This window comes from Electrophorus electricus, chromosome 3 (assembly GCF_041902795.1).
Source record: "Electrophorus electricus isolate QZ-2024a chromosome 3, ASM4190279v1, whole genome shotgun sequence".
NCBI classification, from domain to species: domain Eukaryota; kingdom Metazoa; phylum Chordata; class Actinopteri; order Gymnotiformes; family Gymnotidae; genus Electrophorus; species Electrophorus electricus.
In genome coordinates this window covers 36,897,078-36,924,888 of record NC_137499.1, presented here as the reverse complement: position 1 = coordinate 36,924,888, position 27,811 = coordinate 36,897,078, and the positions used below count along the sequence as shown (strand labels likewise).

General features: G+C 48.4%; 1 protein-coding gene across 4 annotated transcripts in view; it reads left to right on the top strand.

The window, feature by feature from the left end:
- rarab (retinoic acid receptor, alpha b) overlaps positions 1-27,811 on the top strand; it is a 71,787-nt gene that overhangs the window by 22,744 nt on the left and 21,232 nt on the right. For 3 of the 4 annotated variants that reach the window (XM_081711370.1, XM_081711371.1, XM_081711372.1), the window contains one exon: positions 9,138-9,959. In XM_081711370.1, the coding sequence (XP_081567496.1) occupies positions 9,791-9,959 (169 nt within the window). In that variant the 5' untranslated portion in view covers positions 9,138-9,790. Of the gene's footprint in view, positions 1-9,137; positions 9,960-27,811 lie in introns of those variants that run through there. The other variant, XM_081711374.1, reaches the window with a different exon arrangement.

Genomic DNA, 27,811 nt, shown 5'->3' with positions numbered 1-27,811 from the left:
TATATATATATATATATAAAAAGTTGTGTGTGTGTGTGTGGTTAAAGTCTCCCTTTGAGCGCATTCTTATCTTCACTTATAAGTGAGCCTTGCTGGTCAGAAAGCATATTGAGAGAAGCTGTTAGTTGACAGCCACGCCATTTCTGTGTGCGCGTGGACCAGTGGCCGTTGGAGGGATGGGGGAGTGTGAGTGAGTGAGTGAGTGAGTGAGGGGTGGGGGGTGGAGAGTGGCCCTTCGTGCTCACATGCACTGGGTGATGGATAATCGTGCTCTCAGCAGGCCGAGGGAGCTGGAGGCGCAGTGCTGATTAAAACTCAGACTACTATCTATCACCAGCTCCCCCACCCAGCTCTGCTACCCCCCTCATGGTGTCTTGTAATGGATGGATTTCCCCAGAATCCAATATTATTTGCTGCTGCAGAATGCGTTTGCATATGGCGTTCTTCCCCACAGCGGAGCACGGTGCGGCTCGCGTCCCCTTTCCCTCTTTCTCACTCTTTTTCTCTCACTCCTGCTTTTTGTCCTTCCTCAGCGCAGCTTCTCTCCAACATTCCTACAGCCTCAGCCAGTTAAAGTTCTTCCTCTTATCTTCTCATTAAGCCTTCACAATGAAATATGCATTCTCCTTTACTCTCTCTCTTTCTCGCTCTCTCTCCCTCCCTCCCTCTCTCTTATTCCCTCCTGTAGTGGTGGCCTGGTTGGTGAGGGCTACTGTAACAGGATTACGTGTACTGCACTTGCGTTTGTACGAAACGGGAACCAGCGAGAGACATAACCGCTGTGTTCTAGCTGGCCGTGCTCACGCAGGGGGGTTTTAAAAATACCCCCAGCCCACCAGCCTGTGTGGGAACAGCGTGCACCCTGCAGAGTGATCAGGCAGGAGATCATCCACTGGGATAAATAAAGAACACACACACACACACACACACACACACACACACACACACACACACACACACACACACAGTCGCTCGGGCACAGATATCGGCCCCATCGCTGCCCCATTCATACCTATTGACAGATATCCGTTTACTCCGTCTCTCACCCTCACACTCACTCTTACTTGCTCTCACACATTCACTCACTCTCACACACTGGCTCACTTGCTGGCTCATTCATTCTCACTTGCTCACTCAGTCACTCACTTGCTCATTCTCATCCATTAATATACACTCTCTCTCTCTCTCTCTCTCTCTCTCTCTCTCTCACACACACACACACTCGCTCATTTATTCATTCACTCCCTCACTCACCTACTCTTGTTCATTTAATGCAGTCTCACTCACTTGCTCACTCACTCTTACTCACCCATACTCATTCACTCACTCACTCTCATTCCTTCAGTGTCTCACTCACATATTCCTCTGATACTCGCAGCCCACTGCACCCACATTTCTCACACCCCAACGCACTCCGTATAGCAGTAGAAATGAGGGGTGCATGTGTTTCCCCTGCTCCTCTCATTGGATGAGGCAGTTGTGGGCTTACGTTAGAGAGAGTGTCATAGGCCGTCCGCCACAGCAATGTGGCCTGTACCGTGAACAAGTGCCGGCGGTCTTTTCTTAATGTCTGACTGTGTGTGGTGGTGGTCTCATTTTATGGGGAAATCCCTTGGTCTGGAGGACAGGTTTTTTGTCGTTTTGAATCATAATCCAAAGACGGACCATTCCCCCAGTTTGTCAGCTCTCTCTCCCAGTTGCTGTCTCAGTCTGTCTCTTCCTCATCGGAGGCCTTTCTTCTCCCACATACACAAAGCCGCGGCGTGCCGAAGCTTTTAGCCACTGAGGAATGTACGCCGTGTGCCTGCGAGTGTGTGTCTCTGTGTCTGGGCGTGTGCAAGTGTCTGTGTGTGTGTGTCTCTGTGTGTATGCACACGTGTGGGTTTGTGTGTGTGTGTATGCACACGCACGTGTGTGTGTGTGTGTGTGTGTGTATGCACGCGTCCTGTCTGTGTGTGTCCTGCTTTAATTGCACTGCATCCTCAGTACCCTGTACATGCATGATGAACATGTCCATTTAGCACAGCCTGTTTCAGAAAGGTGATGGACCTCATTTAGTTTAACGATTTATTGCCTCCTCTTAGCTCATGGCTTCAATAATGGCTTGCGCTCTCTCTCTCTCTCTCTCTCTCTCACTTGCTCTCTCCCTCTCTCTCATGTGTCTCCTTTACTGTGTGCTTCTGCAATATCTCAATTCATTTTCTTTCATTTCATTTAGATGTCTTAATGGATGAGGGAATGTGGAAGAGGAAGCCATTACTGAGCTCTGGACTTTCATTTTTCTCTCTCTCTCTCTCTCTCTCTCTCTCTCTCTCTCACTTGCTCTCTCCCTCTCTCTCTCTCTCTCTCTCTCTCTCTCTCTCTCTGCTCCAGTTCTCTTCTGTGCATCTTTAATGGCGAATGATAATGAACATCGATGTCTTTAACAAAAAGACACTGAACCAAAGAAGAGCCTTCTGTTAGGGAGAACAGATTATGTTGTGCGGTTTCTGCACGTGTGTGTGTGTGTGTATGTGTGTGTCACAGATGCTCTGTACCATGCGTTCAGTGCTCATGGGTTGTCATGGGTTCAGTAGTGGCTGGTCATTGCACTCCTGTGTCTCTCTAACGTGCTAATGGAAGAGTGTGTCAGGTAAATGGTAAATCGACAACACCGAGCTGAACTTGTGGTCAGGTTGGATAGTATCCAAAAAACCCCCTTTCCTGGTGCCTCCTCTGCTCAGATCCTGGCCCTGCTAACTGCGCCAGGCCACTGAGTCCAGCAGAGCAATCATCCCCCTCTCCCTGTCTCCCTCCTGTCTGGAGGGTTGCCAGATTCCTCCCCACAGCTATCCCTGCCTTCAGCACACACCGCACGGGTTTGATGCTCCTACTTTGGCCTACATTGCTCTTTCTCTTGGCTGGAGGGTTGCCAGACCCTCTTCCCTTTTTTTTTTTCTTTCTTTTTTTTTTTTTTTAAAACTCTCCTTGAATGCAAGCTCTCTTTCCAAAAGTCCTTGGCTAGAAGTCTCCTGCTGAATGTTAAACGTCCCCAGGGGAGCACTCGTGTGGTAGGAGTGTCACATTCCTCAAACTCATACACGTTTTCCTTCCCGATGCAGACACATACAGGCACACAAATATAAAAATCCACTCTATGTGGGTGGTAAAACTGTAAATTTGGTGTGTGTGGGTGTGGGTGTCTAGGGTTTTGTATACTGGAAGAAGCCATTAGTCCAGTGGTGCTTTGTCACCGTGTATGTGGAGAAGGGGGCGCATTGACTGGTTAGGGTTTGATGTTATCACTGTTTGTCAGCAGACTTCTCCACCTTAGAAAGATAAGGAGTGAGTGTATCAGTTTAGTGTCCTTCCTGCCCTCCTCCTACACAACCTGCTGCAATCATCTGTCCTCTGTTGGGGTTTCTGTTAGGGGAGGGAGTGTTGGAGACATCAGACACCACTCTACCAAACACGACCGTTACCCGCCGAGCACCACTCTACCAAACACGACCGTTACCCGCCGAGCACCACTCTACCAAACACGACCGTTACCCGCCGAGCACCACTCTACCAAACACGACCGTTACCCGCCGAGCACCACTCTACCAAACACGACCGTTACCCGCCGAGCACCACTCTACCAAACACGACCGTTACCCGCCGAGCACCACTCTACCAAACACGACCGTTACCCGCCGAGCACCACTCTACCAAACACGACCGTTACCCGCCGAGCACCACTCTACCAAACACGACCGTTACCCGCCGAGCACCACTCTACCAAACACGACCGTTACCCGCCGAGCACCACTCTACCAAACACGACCGTTACCCGCCGAGCACCACTCTACCAAACACGACCGTTACCCGCCGAGCACCACTCTACCAAACACGACCGTTACCCGCCGAGCACCACTCTACCAAACACGACCGTTACCCGCCGAGCACCACTCTACCAAACACGACCGTTACCCGCCGAGCACCACTCTACCAAACACGACCGTTACCCGCCGAGCACCACTCTACCAAACACGACCGTTACCCGCCGAGCACCACTCTACCAAACACGACCGTTACCCGCCGAGCACCACTCTACCAAACACGACCGTTACCCGCCGAGCACCACTCTACCAAACACGACCGTTACCCGCCGAGCACCACTCTACCAAACACGAAAGTTACCCGCCGAGCACCACTCTACCAAACACGACCGTTACCCGCCGAGCACCACTCTACCAAACACGACCGTTACCCGCCGAGCACCACTCTACCAAACACGAAAGTTACCCGCCGAGCACCACTCTACCAAACACGACCGTTACCCGCCGAGCACCACTCTACCAAACACGACCGTTACCCGCCGAGCACCACTCTACCAAACACGACCGTTACCCGCCGAGCACCACTCTACCAAACACGAAAGTTACCCGCCGAGCACCACTCTACCAAACACGACCGTTACCCGCCGAACACCACTCTACCAGACAGCAGTATTTCCTACCAGACCCCACCCAGGCAAACACCATTCCCCGTTAAATACCAGCACTGCCTGCGAAACACCACCCTTACTGAAAAAAAGCGGAAAAGCCAAATAAAGCAGCGTGAAATGGGGACCATTTATAGATACTTTCCAGTTATCGCACACAAGTACATCACACCAACCCCATGTTGGACTGGTCTGGCGTGAGCCGAAAAATCTTTATGGTCCATAAAACCATTAAAGTGCCTTTATGGTTAAGACTAGATAACCCGAGCCCAGTACTCACAATGAGGAAGACTAGCATGGAGACAGCAATGAGTTCACATGCACAATAAGTTTGATCACAGGCCTCCTGCAATCCTTATTAACCTGTTAAATCTTTAAATCATTGCTTCAGTGATTGGATTCATTAATCTGCCATAAGGAATGATAAAACAGTGGTGAAAGAGGAATTACATGCAGCTGTAAACCGAGCACATCATCTGTCAAACACGCCAGGCTTTTAAGGGTAGTCTTGTTATTTTTGAGCCAGAGTGCCCCCCCATGTCACCTACATGTTGTCCTTCACCTCAAGCCTTTCACGTTTTTCTGATTGAGTCCAGACTGAGGAATTTGCTGGAGCAGCAAGTCTTTGCACAGATATCCATTGGCCCCACTGCTACCACACAGAGAAAGATATACCCGTCGACTCTGAATTGCAGAAAGTTCTACGCTTCTGACCGTTTCAGCAGGGCCTGCGCCGGAGTTAGAACCATCCCACCACGGTGGAACTCTGGGAAGGAGAGCCCTGTCCAGATCGCTTCAGCCTCACAAAGTGACATAACGTGCAGTGAACAGGCTCAGGGAAAGCAGCTGCCGTGGGGTTTTCTCCGTTCGTGCAGCTTTGGAAATGCATGCTGACCGTGCTGTCGTACCCCGCAGACTCGAACTGCAACACTATGACAGGACTGAACCCATAAATAAAGCCAATCAAATGAATCACTGCGGCCCCAATCATCAACATCGAGGATCTAGGCCAAATAAGCGCACGACGCCAGACCTGTCTAAATATCCAACCTCGACAGCTTTTAATGGATAATGGTGAGATTATCTTTATGTAGCCCTACACAAATATGAGATGCAGTAATGGTATCAATCCTTACCTTCAGCTGTTGGCGGTCTGTATTTTGCAATATGTCATTTTCCTGTTGTGGAATATATTTGGCATGGAAGCCTCCTGCAGACATAATGCCAAGAGTAATTGTTGCTGACAGTTGCCATCCATCCATACACACACACACACATGTGCGCGCGCACATACGCACCACACGCACACACGCATGCACATGAATGTTCGGGGCTTCATGCTTCACTGGTTCTGACATTCTCATCCATTAGTGCATGTAGGTGAGATGCAGACCAGTGCCACAGGCAACCTTGGAAGGAGTAAAGGAGAATACCGCGTGTGTGTGTGTAGAGGGGGGTGCCTGTAAAATTGGCGCAAACATCCTCCTACTTAAAACAACAAAGGTCACAGTTCAAGGCCTATGTCATTACGGCTTCCTTTGGATTACTCCTGCCTCTCTGTCTAAGAAACAAAAACTAAAAAATCAAGAAATCAAATTTAGAAATGGATTTGAAGCTCATGATTTGTATTTATCGTTCGATAAGCCCATATTTTGGCCCTTTTGGGGACAGTACAAGTTCACGTTCATGCTATTTAGTTACGTCTCTGCACTTCACTATAATCCCACCGCATATGAACTCCACCAGTAGTGAGACTTGCTGCACAGCACGTAACCCCCACAGGCCTGCACATTCGCATCAGGAGATCATGGGTCTTGTAACATGCACTCCAGTGGGCCTCGAGATGGTTCCACCTGCTGCCGTAGCTCCACAGCAGGGTCGCCTCCTCCAGCCTTAGGGCTGTCGCTAAGATGCTTTTCCAAGAAGTAGAGCTGCCACAGGGTTTCAGCTCCGTTCAGGTCCCAGTGCATGCTGGGACTAGCCCGTGTGTGCTGATCCTGTTTTCAGCCCTGTTAATCTCTCCATGCAGGGCCCTGGTCCTCCGAGCCTGCTAGGCATTCCCTGCTGCACCACTTCCACTCGCCAGTCCTGCTTCTTGGAGCCTGTGCAGCTGTTTGTGGTTAGCGCACACTCCTGTGGTTTTCAGCTCTGTTCTTCTTCGCACATTTAGTAATGTGGCTTTTTTTCATGACCAATGCACTTGCACCTTGAGTGTCGACTCTTTTGGCCTTCTTGTATCAGCACAGTCCACAAATAGGCCATGTGCTTTGAAAGACACACACATGCTGCCTGTTGGACATTTGTAGATCGCGCACACTGATAACTGGCATTACTAAAATTCAACTGTGTGTATGCAGTATATGTACATTCTATAGGATAAACGCACACACGTAGTTACATGCGCCTGCACGACTAAATTAGCGAGTTCATTGCTATGTAAAGGGGACCTATGGGGTTTAACCTACTTAGCACAGCATTTAAAAATGTATGAGTGTGATTTGAGAGCAGTGCACTGCACAATAAGGCATCCCTACCCACTTTGATCTCTCTCTCTCTCTCTCTCTCTTGCTCTCACTCTCTCTCTCTCCTACACTCACTCTCGCGCTTATGCTCGCTCTCTCATGCGGTCTCTCTCTCGTGCTCTCTGTCTCATGCTCTCGCTCTCTCTCTCGTGCTCTCTGTTTCATATTCCTCTAACCTTCTTCTGTGTGCTTCTCTCTGGAGATCTTTTTTCTGTTTTTCTCTCTCTTTCTTTCATTCTTTCTGTATTCTGTCTGGTCTCCTCTCTTTTAACTTCTTTTTTTCTGCCCTTCTTTTGTTCTTCCACTGAATCACACCATGCTGGTCAAGCACCTCCTCCCTGTACCTCCTGAGGAGATTTATAATCCATATTACACATGGGAGGAAATGTGAATGAGATTTATCCGCGCAAAATTTCATATCTTTTTGCGTAGGCTCAGGAAATGGAAGGGCAAACAAGATTAATGAAAGATAGATGAGCGATGGAAGGATGCTAATATAAACAGATGGACTGATGGAAGGAAAGATAGATGGATAGATTTTTGCAATGAAGGAATGATATACGGCAGGCTTGTAAACACACACCCACACACACACAAACACTTGAACTCCAATAAGTCCAAGATCATTTAGCTTCTTTTAATACACCGAGACCTATTTTTTTTAAAGAAATTTCACGTGATGTTCACACAAGAGAGAGATTTCTGTTGCCATAGCGGTCCCTGTGGAGAGAGCCTTTTCTTCTCTGATGTTCAAAGGGCTTGCGGAGATCACGCTCCTCATTGGAGCTCACGTGCGTCCAGGTCGTATCCAGACGGCTCGTGCTAATGAGCGCTCCTGACAGCCTGCGTGTGTGAGGATCTAGCTCTCCTTACCTCAGGGAGAAGTGTGGCTAACGAGGGTGTCGGGGAAGACCTCGGCATCCTGTTCCCACGCTGTCAGCCTGCTTCCACATGGGAGAAGAACTCGTGTATTCAGTCTGCATGTTACTCTCTAACCCCCCCCACCCTCTCTCTCTCTCTCTCTCTTTCTCTCTCTCTCTCTCTCTCTCTCTCTCTCTCACACTTCCCCTCTCTCCTGCTCTTTCTTATAATATATTTATGGTCCGTGAACAAAGACACATGCACACAGACACACACACCCCTACAAAAGAGTTTAAGAATGACCCAAGACACAACATTGGGACATTCTCTGTGCCTCAGTTTCATCCCATGGGCCAAATCTATGATCTGAAAGTTTTTAGACTCGTCTTTGCTTCTGCATCACTGGTTGCAGTGATGCAGGATCCGCCGTCTCTCTGTTCTGGGTGGCCACAGTTGTGTGCATCTTCACGTTTCTATAAATAGACTCTGGTCACTGGGCAATGGTAGCTCAGTGGTTAAGGTACTTGACTTGTAATCAGATGGTTCAAGCCCCACCACTGCCAAGTTGCCACTGTTGGGCCCCTGAGCAAGACCCTTAACCCTCAATTGCTCAAGTTGTACTCAGTCATAATTGTAAGTCGCTTTGGATAAAAGCTTCAGCTAAATGCCGTGAATGTCACTGAACAAAGCCATACACAGTCTATATTTCTGCAGAGTTGTGCATGCAGGGACTCACTTTGTTACCTGTTGAACGGATCCCCTGCCTCACATCCACAGAGTCCAATTAACTCCAAGATAAACATTTTCTGAGTCACTGATTTTTGGTCTTAGGGAATGAGTCTGTAATATGTAGTATAGTGCTTTATTTTATTTATTAGTTTTAATTGCGTCGGATCCTGAGATGTGGCTTTCCGCACAAAGATTACAGTTTTGGTTTAGGCCTAATTGGCTCACTTCTGATGCATGTCTTCTCGCACGTGTCCAGGTGTGGCTGTAACCCTTTCTGCGCGGGTCCGCGGTTGGCGGTTATCTGCACAGAGTAAGCGTTTAACTTCTGCAGTATTCCATCTGGGGGCAGAGAATGTTCACAGAACCCCTCTAAAGCGTTTTTGAGAATATTGAACAAATTTGGACTACGTATGCGGTTCAGAAGGTCTGAGTTAGAATCTCTGTTCTGATGCAGTCATGACCATTTCTGGGACCACAAGCTGTTCAGGCGTCCAGTTTTTAGGATTTTAATGTGTCTTTTTTTGGTGTTTATCAAACTTCTCTTTCTCTCCCCTACTCAGGGACTACTCCACTGGCTCATAGGGGCGGAGCTTGACCCTGGAACATCATGTGACCTCCCAAGTTCATCCTCCCTTCCTGTCGCCCATCAAGCCGAGCTCAGCTTGGACGGCTCTCGTGCACAGGAGGAGCATCCGTGGGCGGAGTCCCAGTGGGCCCGCCCCCCCCTCTACCTTCCTGTCCTCCACTCTGGGATGGTAGAAGCAGTCAGGCCTGCCTGGCTGAGGTGTTTAGTACAGCCCTCGCTGGGCTCGCGATGTAAAGACTGGGAATTTATTGACTGGTTTCTTTAACCTCTGGGAAAGCGCCGGACGGAAGGATCCTTCCCACAGATCCGCGTCACGGTGCAACAGTTCGGACTACAATTCAAATATCAGGGAATTCTCACTTTAAATGGTTGGATGGGATCGTAAATATTTTCCTGGTTTGCTTGCGCTGGATGACCGTCTGCTCATACACACACACACACACACACACACACACACACACACACACACACACACACACACACACGCACGCGTGCACGTCCACAGAGAGCATCTCCACACTGGATCACCCCAGGACCTCATGATGGAGTAAGTTTTTGCGTCGTCACGGTGTGTACCCGGCGCAGAAGACCCCACTGGCCCCCCGCGTGCCATCCCTGATCAGGGCCATGTCCAGCAACGGCAAGCCCCTCTCCGGCTCGGCTGGGATGGGCGCCCCCCTGGGGGCCTTCCCCATGCCTCCTTACCCATACTTTTTCCCCCACATGCTTGGGGGGCTGTCCCCTTCTCCTCTGCCCACTCTGCCAGTAAGTGGCTACAGCACGCCTTCCCCTGCCAGTAAGTACCAGTGTATCTCCCCCATCACTCCGGCTTTGTGACTCTTAGTGACGCCGTTCTCTCATCTTTCTGCAGCTCTGCGGATCCGTTTGCCGGTCCGTTTGCCGCCGTAGCGTATCGGCTGCGCTGCTGGCCACAGCAGTGCTGTGCGTGTTCAGCGCGATGACCCACAGGTCACGTCTTTGCTTGGTTGTTTCAGTCCGTTTGGGATTTTGCCGCTTTTGTGCTTTTCCTAATGCGTCACGTCGCTTTTGATGAGTAGTGTATCTGGATTTCAGAGTTTTTGTCATCACACACCCCGTGCTTTAGAATCCGCACGCACCTTTAACTCTCGCCATGGAAACAGCTGCTTTGCAATGTTTGGGTTATTCGCGTCAAACCAAAAGTGTCCCGGTCTTGCTGGAGGTTTTTCCATGTTAACACGCGTGTGGCTGATTCCTGACACAGTCGTGATGAATGGCTTGTTTTGGAAACCTTTAGTCTTTGTGTTTCTTTAACGTTCTTCAGTTACATTGGCGGGATGGACGGACGCCCTTCACGTTGATATGAACAGGCCATTTCCATTCTTCCTGTCTAATTGGCATGCTTTCCAAAACCTGTAACCTGTGCCTGTAACCCTGATTCAGAGCTCTGATTGGTTAGCCTCCCGTTGGTCGGCTGACCTGTTCTAAGTGAAAACCAGAGGAACGCTCCAGGGCTGCAGAAAGATGCCATCGTACTCACATTGTCTAGGGAGGAGGTGGTAGTGATGATGATGATGATGATGATTTAAAAAATGTATTATTATTATTATAATTATCATATATTATATTATATATATTATAATTATATACAAAGTGACTTGCATACCTTTCACACAGTGCCTTTCACATGCCCAAGGTCGCTTTACAAAAAAAGAAAGAACAGAAAAAAACCTTTAAAAGGGAATGAAAGTGTTCTGAGGAAATGGTCTCGCGCTGGGCTCTGTAGGTGGAGAGAGCTGCACGTATGAATACACAAGGAGTGGGTAAGGAGTTCCAGTGGACAGGGGCAGTGGGACTAAAAGACTTGCCACACACGCCGGACACAGCTAGAAGACCAGCATGAGAGGATGGTTTGTAAGACGGGACATATGGGAGTTGTAGTTCCGAAAGATAGGTGGGTGCACGGCTGCACGGTGCTTTAAAGGTACGCGTTCTGTAACTGGTAAGAACAGGGCTAATGTGAGCGTGTTCTCAGTGGGTAGACGCTGACTGTAGAACGTTGAATGTAGTAGAGGAAGCGGAGACTTTTTGAAGGTAAAACACCGAACAGAGTTGCAGCAGTTGTACTTGCTTGAACTTGTAGAGAGAGGGTGTGTGTCTGTGTGTGTCTGTGTGTGTGCGCACTATATTTGTCTACTAATTGAAGTTACTAGACATGTCTTTCTGTAGGAGGTCTGAATGTTAAAAGCTAAGTGTAAATTTGTTCTCGTTTGTATAATCTTTGACATTCACTGATATAAATAGCACTGGTTTTTAAAGTTTAAAATAGTAGAAATTTTAAATTTTAAAAAAGAAATTGCAGAAGTTTAAAAATACAGAAGTTAATGTTCAAAATAGACACCATATGGAGGTCAAGGGACAACGTCCAAAATGGAATACCACATATGACATGTATTGTGTCTAGCAGAGGTCCGGTAGACGTTCACAAGAACTGTAGTCTCATAGGCAGCAGCTTTTAGATGACATTGGCCAACTTTTAAGTGTAAAAAGTTTTCTCAGTGTTTTCTTCAGTTCAGCTGGGATGGCAGCAGGCTGGGGTGAATGACGCTGTGTCCTGTCAACAGGAGGGGGCTCAGCAGTGTGGCACGAAGCAGGGGCTCCCCCTGGGGCTGGGCTGAGTAATGTTCCTGGCTGCATAGCGCTGTGTGACGAGCAGCTATCTGCCACACATACAGGCTAATCATGTAGCACCCCTGCTGGCTTGTAAACAGACGCAGCAGGCTGTTGTAGGAAACTCTGAGGAAGGTGTTGTGGCTTGTGAGGCAGGGGACCTGGGGGGCACTGTAAGCCTGTGAGGCAGGGGACCTGGGGGGCACTGTAAGCCTGTGAGGCAGGGGACCTGGGGGGCACTGTAAGCCTGTGAGGCAGGGGACCTGGGGGGCACTGTAAGCCTGTGAGGCAGGGGACCTGGGGGCGCTGTACAGGAGGCACTGAAGATGACACTCCAGGTAAAGTGTGAATGTGGCGGTCTCTGCTGTGACCTGAGAACTGTGTGAAACACATCACGTATTGTATGACAGCGAAGCGTCTATCTTGTTACTGAATTTTTGCAGTCTGAATGCAAGGTCCAACATGAACAAAAAACACTTTTAATATATTTCTTTATATTGTTTTTTTTTAATATTATTGTGGATGCGATAAATTTGACACAAACAGAAACGACTGTGTGTGCTTTGTGGCTTTGTGTGGCCTTGAAGAGGCTGAAATGCCAAAGAAGGAAGACATTTAATTCACATGGAAAGGAAGGAGTTGCATCTACTCTGTCCTCTCCTGCAAGTTTATTCTGTGACCCTAGGCAGTGTCAAAAGCCCTGGTAGAGTACCGGTATTGCGCTCCACGCCAAACATCCTCTTATCAAAGGCTCTTGAAACAGCTGTTAAAACTCCCCCAAGACCAAAACTGTCTCCATCGTCACTTGTCAGAGGAAGTGGACTTGTGACGAACCAGATTTATTGTCATGGTGTTTACACTCTTGGTCTAGTCTCTGTCCTTTTGAGTTTCTCCTCCCAGTGGGTTTTGTTTTGTGCCACCCACGGCACATGCTGCACCCTGATCGCCCAGGCTTAAATGCTTCTGGAAACCCAGAATTAGTTGTTTCAGAATAGCAAAGTAGTACGCAATGTCGCTCAGTGTCCCTACAGTAGAGGACTTGACACAACATAAAGTTCTGGATGGACTGAGATGCAGAGGGATCTACAACCAAAGAAAGGCTTTTGGAAACAACCTGATTATTACATGGCACATCAAGTGGAGTTGTTTTGGGGGAAATTATACATCTAAAATGAGTTATCCTCAAGAATGGTTAGGAGATTGTGATTAATTAGGCAAACATGGTTTTAAGTGATTTTTTGTGGGTTTATGGACACTAGTGCAGTGTAAGTATGCAGGTCTTATTGTGTTGCAAGTAGCAAAAACCTTTTTTTCAACCACGCAAAATCTAAACGGCTGGCCATACGCTGTTCGTGTTTGCCACGCCCCCATGGGCGGGCGTATCTGTTGATCTTGCTTGTGGGGGCGGGGCGGGGCGGGACCCTGGCCTTGAGCTGGGCTCCCTGCGCCCCTCACACTCCCCGGCGCCACAGGCCTGGGCTGTTCCTCACAGCAGAACGCTGTTTCTGCCAGTCCTGCTCGGTTTCGTTCCCTCACCGACAGGCCCAGAGCCATGCCCTCCAGCCATGCCTGAGTTAAATATAGAATGGCGCTTAATGCCACAAAGTGGATCGTGTTAGCGACCAAGCCTACAGAGACATACGCACACCCTCACTCGCCGACACCTACTCGCACACCCTTTCACTCCCTCTCTCACGCTCACTCCTCAAATGCAACGGAAACAGGAGTAAGAGGTAACAGATCCTAGGCTCAGCAAGGTGATTCAGTTCTTCAGGGAAATAATGCAGTGACTCAGCTTTTCTCGTTTGATTTCTGCTACGTCGCTGTTCACTTGCAGTGCGCCATGGGTAGGACGTACTAGGCAGTATGGACGTTATTGCGCAGTGACGCAGCGCAGACATCTGCGCAGCTCAGCCATGTTGGAATTGCACCCCTATTTAAACATACTTATGTAGATATAGTTGAACTGACACTGGAATTCTGCATTTCAAAATCAATGCATGCACTGCTGTATTTCTCCCGGGCTCTTTGTCACACGCCGTGAGACGTACGCACGAGCCTACCGCAAAGAATAATGGCGCGAGGAGCACGGCGGAGCGCGCGCGCGCCGGAGTTTAGTAGCGTGCCCGAGGCGCTGACGGCGCGCTCGCGAGCGTTCGTAAAGGCGCGGGCGAGGTTTGATTCGTGGGTGGGAAAAGGAGCCGAAAGTGAACGAACGTTGAAGGTCGGCGTGCTCGAGACGTGTGATGGCGCACGCGCGAGAGCTCGGTAGCGCGTGAGAGTCCACAACACGGAGCCGCGAGTTCCGCTAATACCGGTATAGAAGTGCTCGGTGCAGTAATCCACGCACCTCCCCCTCAGCGTTTATGGATAATGACTCGCTTCTCTGTGGCCTCGAAGCCTAATTTGAGAAACCCTGCTGTGTTTGGTACTGTGGTAATCGCATCTGACTACTTGTTTATGGTTGCCTGTACCAGCGCGGTTGTTAAATCACACGTCGCTGGCGCGTCTCCTCGTCATCTGCCGTTACTGCTGCTGCCACGCCGCAGTTGACATTTCAGTAATATTTTAAACTTTTTTTTTTTATTATTTGTCAAGAGGACAGTGGTCTCATTAATCTGGTTTCTTTGTTCATTTCTGAGCCTCTCACACACTATCAAACTCCCATGCATACACCATCGTATTTTTGACACACACTATCAAACACTCTCACACACAATCAAACCATCATGTCAAGCTACCCACACTGCTTATCAAACTTGAATGTTCATTATTAAATTCTTATTCACACACTATCAACCCCATTCATTGGTTTGATTGTGTATGAGAGACAGATTGTATGCACAAAAGTTTGAAAGTGCGTCTGTTAGACTGTGATAGTGTATGACAGAGTTTGAGAGCATATAAGAGAATGACATCATGTTAGAAGTGTGAGGGTGCATGTGTGTGAGGTTGATGGTGAGTGAAAGACGTCGGATATGAAGAATGGCCGTTATAGCTTGTCTGCTTGTAGGTAGGGTGTGTGTGTGTGTGTGTGTGTGTGTGTGTGTGTGTGCATGCATAGATGGGGTTTGTGATGTGGTCGAGAATAAAATCTAATGGGATGTAATTAACTAGACTGTTTGAATCACCACACAGGGAAACATTTGCTGATGTTTGCTTACTGATCTTGCGATGAGACTTTCCTTTACACTGCTGTGCACTCTCCTCATCATAGTCTAAGCTCACTGTGTGACAGTGGAGTCACAGCTGGTATTTAAACAACAGGAAAGAATCAGTGCTGCCCCGGGACCCAGAGTCACGCCCCTGTAGGACCCTCGGTTGAGCCGCTGCAAGGCGGCAGGCCGCCTTCTGAGGGCTCCGCCCCGACCTGAAGCATGATTCAGGAGACTAGCCATCAGTCCCTCCGCCTGCTCACACCTCCACCTTCCGTGGAGCTGTCCCCACTCCTCACCCTTTCACCTCCTCCTGCTCCTCCAGGCACCTGGCCTCCCGTCCCCTTCGACCCGAAGTCTCCCGCCACAATGTCGCAAACATAAATATTTGTAATTCCCGGTGTGAATGTTGTGATCTTTTACAGCAGGACACGCTGTTAACTGTTACATCCAGAAAAGGGCTGAGCACATTTCTGTCTGCTGTTCCTCAGGACTCAGATCTTCACCGTGTATTGGCTTGTGCTTTTAGGCTTGTATGGCTATGATGTATGTGTGGGTGGGTGGGTGTCTGTATTGGGCGGGGGGGGGTGATCTTCTCCAACGACCGTAAGTCGCAGTGTGAGCATGGTGGTCAGTGTCTGAACATGTGTGAGCATGTCTGATTTGATGTTTGGGGTCTTCCTTTGCTCATGCCTGACAATATCACTCATGGTTTCGTATCACTCTTTGTTTTTGTCTGGTCTGATCTGATGTTTAGCTAATATGCCCTACCCCACAGGCGTTGTGTGTCTGTGTTTTGCTGCTTGTGCACACCTTGCACTAGGAGTTTTCTCACATTAAAAACAGTTGACTTGCTCACATTCAACTCTTGCTTTCTCTGTCAGCTTCGGGTGGTATGCTGAATCAGGAGCCCCTGACAGTGACAGGGCCACTTTTGGCTCTGGCTGTACTGGACGTCTCCTAGCAACTGTATCACAGCACAACAGCTTTCTCATAAGTGCAGGACAAGGCAGTTTCTGTTGGTGCTGATGGAAGCTTTAACCCCTGTCACCCTGGAGACACTGTAGCCACGGTGCTGCTCCTGTATCATTCACTCCTCACCAGAGTAAAAGTACATGTGAATTTGAACTGGGGTTTTTTAACCAGGAACAACACACTTACAAACCAATGTATCGCTAGAGTCTGACGCGAGTCAAAAGTTCAGACTACATGTTGTCTGCTAACCCCCGCCCCAACACACACACACACACACACACACACACACACACACACACACACACCCCGACTATATCCACAGTGCTCACAGTGATTCCTATAAAAGGTTTTGGAGTGACAGAAACGAGCACAGTTGCACCTACAGTAATGTGCTTGGTGAGGCATCACTGGCCCATGTCCTGCTAGAGCATGGAACAAAAAAAAACAACTTCCCAGCAGCAGCAGCGAGTCCTGTTGTGGCAGTAGGGTGTGGGGGGGCGGGGCCAGAACAGGTCCATGGGAAGGTGTGTCAACTGGGCGAGCGTCAGAAGGCCTCTGAGAGAGCAGTCTCTCATTGGTCTCTTCAGTTTTTCCCTTTCCTCTGCAAATCCTATCCCACTCAACCCACACAACTAATTTTGCACTCGTCACATCCTCGCAGCTTTATTCAAAAGCCTGGAATTGTGTGTGTGTGTGTGTGTGTGTGTGTGTGTGTGTGTGTGTGTGTTTGATTGCGATTGTCCTGATAGGAGACCTGTATAGGAACCAGTGTCCCTAAGCCAGCTCATGTGGGCTGTCGGACGTCAGCGCGCACAGAGTCCTTTCTCCAGTTCTCCTCCACGTCGCCAGCGCGGGTCCAGCAGGGTCCATTGGCTGACCCGGTGTGAGAAAAGCTGGTGGTTAGCCCCTGGGAACCCCTTCATGATGCCGCTGCTAAAAGGGTGTGAGTGCCTGGGCGTTAAAAGCCTGCTGTAGGAGACTAGTCCTCACTCACATGGGCGTAACATTCCTCAGCACGCACATCTGACACGTGTGCATTAAGGGGGCTGGTCAAAAGAGCTTTATTATATTTGCATTGTGTTGCTGTTGTGTTGTAGTTATGTTGCTCCATATTGCAATTGCTGTATGTCTTGTACTGTGCACTGAGGACATCGTTGGAACAGTTCAGATGGCATGATAACGGGTGTCCTGCGTTCAGGAATTCTCGCTTCTTTGTAGGATCGTGTGAATGCCATGATTAATAAAAATGTAGGAAACTCACATGGAATGCCTGAGACTAGTCAGTCTACTGACTGGACGACATGGTTAAGAAGTGTTTAAAAAATGATCACCTTTTTTGGGGGGGGGGGGGGTCGTTTGTGTGTACGCGTCTGGTGTCTTCTACATCTCAGAGGCTCTAAATATGTCACTGGCCTGTTTCATACCCAACACAACCCAAATCAAGCACTGTGTGTGTGGATGTGCTTTTTCTTCACCTGTACCTGAGACTGTTCTGGGAGCAGCTGTTTGTGAGCATGCATGAGAATGGGCTGTGTTGGCAATAAATGCCAGGCCATATTCAGAACAGTGTGCACGCATCGCCCGCTGCCTGTGTTCTGTCCCACGTTGTACTGGGGGAGCGAGGGAACGTGGTTGCCATGGTGCACACGCACCTCAGTGCTCTTATCTCCTGGGCAACACGGCAGCTGCGTGCCGATGTAAAGGGACCAGTGAGCATAACTCACTGGACAGCTGCTCTCATCCCCCTCCCTAAACAAGACTGAAGAACCTTTTACTGGTAGGCAAGAGAAGTGTGTGTGTGTGTGTGTGTGTGTGTGTGTGTGTGTGTGTGTGTGTGTGTGTGGATATGTGTGTGTGTGTATATATGTGTGTGTATATATGTGTGTGTATATATGTGTGTGTGTGTATGTGTGTGTGTGTGTATGTGTGTGTGTGTGTGTGGATATATGTGTGTGTGTGTGTATGTGTGTGTGTGTGTATGTGTGTGTGTGTGTGTGTGGATATATGTGTGTGTGTGTGTGGATATATGTGTGTGTGTGTATATATGTGTGTGTGTGTATATATGTGTGTATATGTGTGTGTGTGTATATATGTGTGTGTGTGTGTGTGTGTGTGGATGTGTGTGTGTGTGGATATGTGTGTGTGGATATGTGTGTATATATGTGTGTGTGTGTGTGTGTGTGTGTGTGCATGTTTACAGGGGGTCACATTCTTGAGATGACACAGGATGCACTGAGAGGGGTCCCAAACATTTCACTCTTTCTCACTCTCTCTCACACACAGACACACACACACACATACACACACGCACGCACGCACACCTTGATGAGTGTATATCAGGTGAGCTGTGTGTTCTATTTACAGGGCTTGAGTCATCTAACACAGGGCTTGCTTCCTCATATTGTATTACTCGTGATCAGGCTGTTTGAGAAGATTCCTGAAGTGTGCCTGTTAACAGTGTTAACACAGTCTTGTTTTCAGACACGCGCACACACACACAAGCAGTATTAATGGAGCTGATGAAACACCCTCTTAATCAGACTATGAAAAGCATCAATCATCTCTGCTTAAACATGCAATTAATGTCACTAGGGATGTCAATGGTGTGGGTGCATGTATGTGTGTGCGTGTGTGTATTTGCATGCACATATGTGTTTGTTTTCCTTTGTCCGTCCAACAGAGCTTATTGGTGTGTGTGTGTATACGTCCTCTACTTTTGCACAATTGTGTGTTTGTTTGTTTTTAAACAGTTTGGCTTGTTGCCTGAATTATACCATCATGATTAATTAATTGGGTGGTTATGTAGCGCATATATATATATATATATATATATATATATATATATATATATATATATATATATATATATATATATTATATATATATATATATATTTATCTTTTTTTCTGCATACAGACATGTGTGTGTGAGTGTTTTAAGTTTGTCTGTATATATTTGTTCATGTGTCAGGGTGTTTCTGTGTGTGTTTATGCATGTGAAGGTGTGAGTGTGTGTGTGTGTGTGTGTGTGTGTGTGTGCGCACGCCCTCCTTTTCTGCAGAGCTCCAGTCTGGTCCTCTTTGCTCTTGGAGAACAAAGTGGTTTATTGGGTTGTGAGACAAAGACTGAAATTTACTGCCTGCAGACAATGTTTATCCGTCACCAGCAAGTGCTGGGAGTGAGGTGGGTGTGTGTGTGTCCCTGCATGTCTGTCTGTGGGGGGAGCATTTAAGGAGGTGGTATCAGAACAGCCTCGGCGTGGGGGAGGACCACCTCGCTGTACTGTCCAGCCAAACAAACAGGAATGAAACAGCATCAGTGTAGACAGGGAGAGGAGGAGAGAACCAGCCTGGTGCCTGTCTGTCGCATGCAGCTCAGCTCAGACAAAAACCTGAAAGTTTTGTGCGTTAATGTGACACACACTCATCTAGATGAAGAATGTCACTAAAGCTGGAGGCCCTAAATGTGTTGATGTATCCATCATCATCATCATCATCTTCTTCATCATCTTCAGTAGCAGTAGCAGGAGAAGATGAGGGTTTTTTTCACAAGTTATCCAGTTGGATTTTGGCTTCTGAATTTCAGCACATCTCAAAATTCCAACCACACATCTCAAGCACACACTTCAGCTTTTAAACCAGTTCAGCTGAAAAGCCAAAATTGGGCAGGATGGCTCTGCCCACACACACTCTCTCACTCACTCACTCTCTCTCTCTCTCTCACTCACACACACACACACACACACACACACACACACATACACACACACGTGTGCACACAAACACACAGACCTAGAATGTACCTTACCTTTTCTCCTCACAACAGTGCGTGTGTGTGTGTGTGTGTGCGTGTGCATACCTCACTCTTGCTTCCTCATTGTGCGTGTGTTGGAATGCACACATGACGTATAAACACGCATGATGTGTTCTCGTACAGCAAACCTCATCTTTCTTAAGCTCGTGGAGAACGTGTTCATGACCGTGGGGTAACACTCGTGTGTTGAGTATAATCCGCTTCCAAACACACACACACACACACAGTTCATGACCATGGCTTGCATCCATTAGTTCTTTTGATGCCACAGCATGTCACCCTGTACCCACCTCCTTCCACTGGAAGGTGCCAAGCCCAAGCGGCAGCACATCTGGGCTAATCGAGTGACTCATCCTGGCCAGGGTGTGCGGGTGCCGTCTGAAAGAATGCGCTGTGGTGGGGTGGGCTGGTGGGTCACAGAGGAGCTGCCTCCTTCACCTGATCATTTCCTGCTCATCCGTAACACATGGGCAGAGTTTCCCGTTGTTAAGCACCACTGACAGACTGCCAGCTTTGAGTCTGCAGCGCCGCCCCATGCCATATGCCAGTCTCGCAAAGGCTTTGTGTGTGTGTGCGTGTGTGTGTGCGTGTGTGTGTGCGTGTGTGTGTGCGTGTGTGTGTGCGCGTGTGTGTGCGCGTGTGTGTGCGCGTGTGTGTGCGCGTGCGTGCGTGCGTGTGTGCGTGCGTGTGCATGTGTGTGTGCGTGTGTTTGCAAGCGCCCTGGGTCCTACTGACGAAGCAGAACACCATTTGCACTCCAGCCAAGGGCTCATCGTTGAGTCGGTAGAACCCAGTAAAACACATCTGACAGGTCACATGACCAGGAGAGTACGACACCTCTGACAGGTCACATGACCAGGAGAGCAGCCTGCATCCTGGGGCCCTGAGCCTGCTGCGCGAGGATCACAGCAGACTGTGCAGTGCTCCTGTTATAGAGCGCTCCGCGAGCCGAGTACGTGCCGTGTTGAAGGAGCAGGAGGGAAGAGGAGTGAGACCCCAGAGGCCTCCACCCGCAGCCCCGCGGAGATCTGTCTGACTACCACTGCAGTGGCTGGATGGCCCTTTTTTGCTTTTGCCGGAGCGTCCGTTGTGTTGGCCGTTGCCTTGGCTACGTCTGTTTCCTTGGCTACGTCTGTGGGAGGACGTGTCAGGCCAGTTCCGCCATCACGCTGCCCATTTGCGAGAGGTAGGACGCGTCCTCTCCGGAACTCTGGACGTCAAGACCTCTGGACTGATGGTTTTCCAGGCACGGAGGGCAATGGGCGGAGACACGTCCTTCAGCATGGAGCTTGGAGCTGCAGTGGGGGGGGGGGGGGGGGGGGCGCGAAAGGGCGTGTTCTGTGCAGTTTTACGGAAGCTCAAACCCGTCAGGTGTAACTCATAAACACGCGCCATCCAAAACACTAATGACTGTTTTTGTTTTGGCTGGAGGATAGAGAAATAAAAAAAAGATGATGATGCAGATTTGTGTGTTCACACATTAGGCAACATCTGACCAGTGACGTAGCGCTGCTGTTTTACTCCTGTTTACTTCTGGAATCAGACAAGACACCCGTTTCTAAATGGAGGATCACAGAAACTGTTTTTTGATATATAGCTGCAGATCTAGAAACGAAAGAAGGTGCAGTATTCTATGTCACCAAAGCACGTAAGCCAGAAAGAGAGAAATGCCCTGAGAAATATGCGATTCTCTCTGGATAAGCGAAACCAAACACGTGAGCCTACAAATGAGCTTCATGAAATCAGATCTTCGTGTAATCAGATCTTCGTGTAATCAGAGCTTCTAACTGAAACGTGCTTCAGTCCATTTGCTTCCCAGCCTCTCACGGCTGTGCCAGGTCCGACTTCTGCTCCTGTAGGATTGAGCACGCACAGGGGCTTCTGGGACGCCGGCATGCTCGTTTTCCCAGGCTGCAGTCTGGAGTCGGAAAGTTCACTGCCCCTCCGAGTGTGAGTCTCTGCGTAGTCCAAGTGGGCCGAGGGTTGGAATGCTTGCGTGTTAAACGCCCCCACCCCTCCCGGGGGGCTTTGGGGGAATCCCGTCCAGGCTGATCAGACGTATCCACTCTGAGAATGCGGAGGGACTCAGAAGGCACAGAATAACCAAACAGGACGTGCCCCAGAATCCTCTGCACAGACTGTCTTTTATCCTCTGACTGAAGGCGCGCGGAGGTTATCGCCGGATTGCGCTTGTTTACATTTCACGGCGCCCGTGGCACACGCACATGCTGGGACTGTTGCTTAATATCCGTAAGGAAAATCCTTTGGAATTTCGTCACCTGAATCAGATCTTTGGGCCTCTAAGCCTGTGGGGCCTAGGGGAGAGATTTCCTCGTTAGTCTGTGTAAATGAGAACAGCTGGGCTTTGCCTTTCCGAGAATGCCATGCAAGCCTGCTTGCCTTTCTGTTTAGAAAAGGTTCACCTTGGCAATGAGATGGATTTGTGACCCAAAGAGTTAAGTAAGCAGTTGTGGAAATGTGCCGTACCGTTCCTGAGCTGCTCTCTCTTCACAGTTCCGTACCGTTCCTGAGCCGCTCTGTCTCCATGACCGTCATTCCTCTTCAGCTACAACGTCCTGTAGGTCTGAAAGCGCTGTAGCCATCCAGCCACGAGCAAGCAAAAGATATGAACAGTGGATATGAACAATGCTGCTCTCCATGTCAGCTTTAACCTACAGGAGGAATTTAGTTTATTTGTCGTGTACATGATTAGGAGATGGATTTGTGTGTGCAGAATGCAAGTAATGCAAAATGCATTTATTTTTTTTTTAGAAAGAGCTTGTGTGCGTGCGTGCGAGCCTTTGAGAGAGGATGAGCGAGCTGGACTGTTTGGGGGCAGGTGCTCCTTGCAGATGGTCCACTAGGTTGTAAGTTAAATATTCTCAGCGCAGAGGCCTCACCCCTGTGCTCACCCTCCTGCCTGGAAACACAGCCTCTCCTCCACCCCCACACCTCCCCCAAACCCACACCCCACCCCCGAGGTCCTTTTCCCCAGGACGTGCGGATTTAAGAAAACGCTCATTTCTCACACCAGGACATACGATTGAAACATGTACTCATACTCACACAAAATGTCTCCGCATAGTTCCTGGCCTAACCAGCACTTGTTGAATGTCTGCAGTGCATTTTGGAGACCCGATTCATCTTTGGTGTTTATTGAATCATATCTTTACTTATCTTTACAATTATGTACAAGTATGCAAAGTGGATATAGTTTCATAGAATAATAGGAAAAATACACATGCATCCACTTCTTTACATAAAGGGACGTCCTAACATAAAATTTGCTGCCGTGTAACTCTTGCATGGGTTTAGTGTCCAGAATGGTCTTTGTCAGATTATCAGACAGAACGTTAAGAAATGTTCGTACATCACCCCCATTTGGGACGCGTCATGTTTTCAGAGGTGGGGGGGCGATTGGAGGCCAAGGGAGGTGAGGAGTCTTTGGAATTCGCTTGAAATCGGAATTCATGCTGTCATTCATTAACATCTCCCTGCAGTCAGCATTCATCGAACCCTCAGCCATTTCCATGTCAAAGAGCTGAGGAAGATCTCTCCAGATCCCTGTGTCAGACCCTGGGCTGGTAACCCCTCCAGATCCCCCCTGTCAGACCGTGGCCTCGCTATTGTAAATGAATGAGAGGGAGGGGTAAATATGGGTTAATTGCCACCCCCAAAGTGGCCACTGCACTCAGAGGAGGGTCACGCGGACATAATGGCACATTTTCCAGGCCATTGTGGTGCGTTGGGACAAAGTGACTAGCGTGGTTCTCCCTGTAGAGGCTTTAGGAGGCTTTTAGTGATGAAGTGGAGGCTTTGCGTTGGCATGGTTGTGAAGGTCCTTGGCCTTTAGGATCGATTTGTCAGTAGGCCCTGTATCTATATGCAAAGCAGGCTTGGCTAACACACTTGGCCCTATTGGTGTGTGTGTGTGTGTGTGTGTGTGTGTGTGTGTGTGTGTGTGTGTGTGTGTGTGTGTGTGTGTGTGTGTGTGTGTGTGTGTGTGTGTGTGTGTGGCTAAGCTGCAGGGATTAGGGGCTGCCTATTGTTGCTCAAGCAGCCTGATGCTCTTATACACGCTGATAGGAGCTCTACCATAGGCAGGAGGCCTGCTCTGATAAGATAGAAGCAGCATGCCTAGGAGACTGCTCTGTGTGTGTGTGTGTGTGTTTAAATTTCTGGAATTGAGAAATCACTGGCTTTTGTTTTGGTTTTTTTGTCACTTATCTGATGTAATAAATTCTTACTGCCTAGGCCACCCCCTCTCAGGAGAGTGAGTGAGTGAACGAATGAGTGAGTGAACGAGTGAGTGAGTGAATGAGTGAAGGAACGGGATTTGCCTCTGGGAATGTATCAAGGTAATGGGTCTGTTTGGAAAGCGAATCTATCTCTCTCTGTTACACACACACACACACACACACACACACACACACACACACACACACATGATCATTCACTCACTGATGTGGTCTGTGTGGTTTTAAAGGGAGGGATCCTTTTCATCTCATTACCATCCACAGAAGATGGAGTAGCCCACTGACAGGGACTGGGGTCAACAAACCTCCCCTACCCCCCACCCCTCACCCCTCACCCCACTCCCAGCCCCTTTGAAATGCTGATGATGAGGGGGTGACCCCAACTGCCCCCCGATGTGCTGTCCTTGGTGGGCCTTGCGCTGCTCTGTCCGCCAGCCCTGCACGTCCTCCCCAGAGCGGCCTGTCCTGCTCCCTGCTGTGTTTGTCATGTCCTGAGCCAGGACCCTGCAAGCTGCACCTCTATGGCCTTTTGTTCCCGCAGACCTGCTGGCTAAGCAGACGGTTTCAAATGGGCCATTAACATTTGAACCAGCGCTGCATGTTTCCCTGTTGCACTCGCCCTGCGTCTGGGCCGCTGCAGCTGGGGGAAAACAAAGCCCATCGCGTTTGCCAAGGCGCGCGAGGACACACATATCCCATCTACGCACGTGCATAAAATTTCACACCTAAAAACCCTGCAGAGACTGCTGCAACCATACGGCTAATGACACAGCTGAAATGGCTTAATCGGAAAAGTACAAACATAATCTCTGGTATCTTCTATCACGCACTCTCCTGCTCTCTTTTAGTAGCACACATGCACACACAAACACTTGTGTGCGCGCACACAAGTCTAGAGAGTAAGCCTTGTGCCCTCTGTCCGTGAGTGAGGCTGTAGATGGGTTGTGATGCCATAGACGTGGGACAGTTGGCATGAAGTGTGGGCATGACTGATTGTTTCGCTGGCTAAACCTGCCCCCATTTCACCAGGAAGAGGCCGGTTAATGCTACACAGCAAGGGTGAAAATGTGATGATGTGGCGATATATTGTGATTGTGGCTCTCCTTGTAATATTTCCACACAGCAGTGACTCCTGATGTGGTGAGATTGCAGTTACTTGCATTGTTTGGATGCTGTAATATATCAAAACATCATCTGGAATGTCGAAACTGGTCAGGATGCTCAAAGCACATACAAAAAAAACAATAAAAATGGGATTTGCTAGAGGTCCATTTGCATATCACAGCCTTCTGTGATATTGGTATTGTAAAGGACAATATGGCAATAATATTTAGCAATAAATAAATTGTGCAGCTTCAGTACCAGCTCCAAATTTTACTTCTAAATGTTAGTAGAGCTGTAGTGGATATAGACTTTTGAAATGTTACTGAAATCTTGACATACACACACACACACAGGAAGGGGGAAAAAAAACCACCATAAAAAGTGGTCTGGCACTGAGACCTAAATGTGTGAATCCATCATTTGCTGCAGGGACCTTAGAATGCAGGATCACAAAAGGCCGCGGCTCAGCAGGCCTGCTCATCTGGACGACATCTCGCAGTAGCTAATCCACACCAGATGCCAACCCCGACCAGGAGCGTTAGTCCCAGGACACAGACTTGAGGCGGGAGGCCAAGGCCCAAGCTGCGATGTTCCTGCCTTCCTGCGCTTTTTTGGGGATCTGTTTAATGATTGCATCACTTACCCATGCTTAATACAGTTGTGGGTAAATGCCTAAGACATTTGTGGGAAATGTAGTTTGATATGAATTGTATTGCTAGCCTTTCTCCTTTTGCAAAATCTTTTCAGAGGTCTGTGCTTCAAATGTTATCGGTTACGCATTCTGTAATTGGTAGCCAATTATGTGAGGGTACACACACAGAGGAGTGCATATTACAAGTAGTTTGGGCAATCATTAACAAGCTTTTTTGTTGTAGTAGTGCAGGACACATTGTTGGATATGTGAAAGACACATCTGCTCTTTGAAGTAGAGCAAGTTGGGTAAAAAGAGTCATGTGACCACCACAATTATGAACTAGAGCAAATGTGGCTATTTGAGGATTGCCGTCGTACTGAAACTTTGTCATGTCCAGGTCTGAACCCAAGTTTAAGTAAAATATGGGGGGATAGTTGCCTGAAAAATACTATGATTTGTTTTATGAATGTACACAAATACAAAGGGGAGGTGGCTACAATTTACTAACTTTTTAAACCTTTTAAAAACTAGCAGATGGGAGCTTGTATGGCAGTTTTTAAGCTTCACAATACACTTGCTTTGTTAACAAATCCGGTAAAATGGCTCGGCTCAAAGCCGGCGAGCTTTAATGCCCGGGCTGCACGCATCCGTTTTGATTTCTGACTAAAGGTCATGGCGTGTCGGCTGGGAGAGGACCGAGCCGAGTGTCCCGTGTGCTGTGTGTGGACACACGGGACAGTAAAGCATTTTCATGCGTATTTGAGGGTTGTGAGCGGGAGGAGGGGAGCTGGAGGTAATAAATAGTCTCAGCCTTTCAACTTGCCGGCAGGCTTTCTCATGCATTTCCTCCTTCTGCAATAAAGACTTTGAATTCCCACCCCCCCAAGCATTTCATCTGCACTCTCACCCTGGCTGCCTAAACCTCCACAGACTGAGAACTTTGGCTAATTTGCCTCTGTCTAAGACCCAACTAGTTCCCCTTGATGTGTAGTTATTTTGCTTAGGATATATTTAGGATCGCAACAGTGTTCTTTCCTAGTTTAACTCTGACTTCTAACTAAACTGTTGAGATGCGTTTTGGTGTTTAAATTTCACTAATGCACAAAGTAGTCAAGTGTCTTAATTTGCAGCTTTGGTTATCTTGTTTATCAGAGATTATTTCCTCTGCTGCAGTCTGTCCCACAGCTTAACCATAGTGCCTATGCAGTTTAACAATGCCTTTATGTTCCTGTCCCTTGGAAAATGCACAACTGATGTCTCTCTCTCACACACACTCACTCACACACACAGTTTCTGTGTTTGAATTGAACCATTTGTCTTTCCAATCTACTGTGCACACCTTGCAATATACAAGTCATTCTGTCAACCAGATATGAGCGTTTTTGTCGCGCGTGTGTGGTGTTACACCGCCTTCGTCTCGTCCTGGTCACTGCTACGCTTCCGAGTGTTTTTATCGTTTTGCTGTCGTCCCGTTGCTGTTTCCTCTCTGTCCCAGAGTGCTTGTCTCTGACATGAGCGAAATAAGACGTCGTTTCCTGTGGACCATCTGTTCCGTGCGCGGCCTTTCAGAGTCATTAGCTTTATTGTGATCGCTTTATTATGCTGCCACTGGCACGCTAAATCTTTGAGGAGGGTCGCGTTCATTTGTTCAAGGTCGACTTTGGCATAACTGGGTGTCGGTTTAAGACAGTTTCCTTACTCCGGTGAAAAGACTCCGCGGCTGTTTCTATATATATATATATATATATATATGAGAGAGAGAGAGAGAGAGAGAGCTTGCTTTAATTAATATATGACTGTTCGTTCTCGCTCAAGCCGCTTCCTGCGGAATAAGTTAAGTGCTTTTGGGCAGAATTATGTGAAACTCTTCTTTAATAATCAGACTGAAAGCGCGTGTCATGAGCCGTATCAATCACAGGCTGCACTTCGGTCGTTTCATTTCGTGATAAGAATCGGGGCAGATTTAAGGGGCACGTTCATTAAATAACGTGTTGCTACTGGGAAAAAAACGGAGCCCTTTTGTGTAAAATCAATATTCTCCCTACTGCATGTCAAGGACAAAA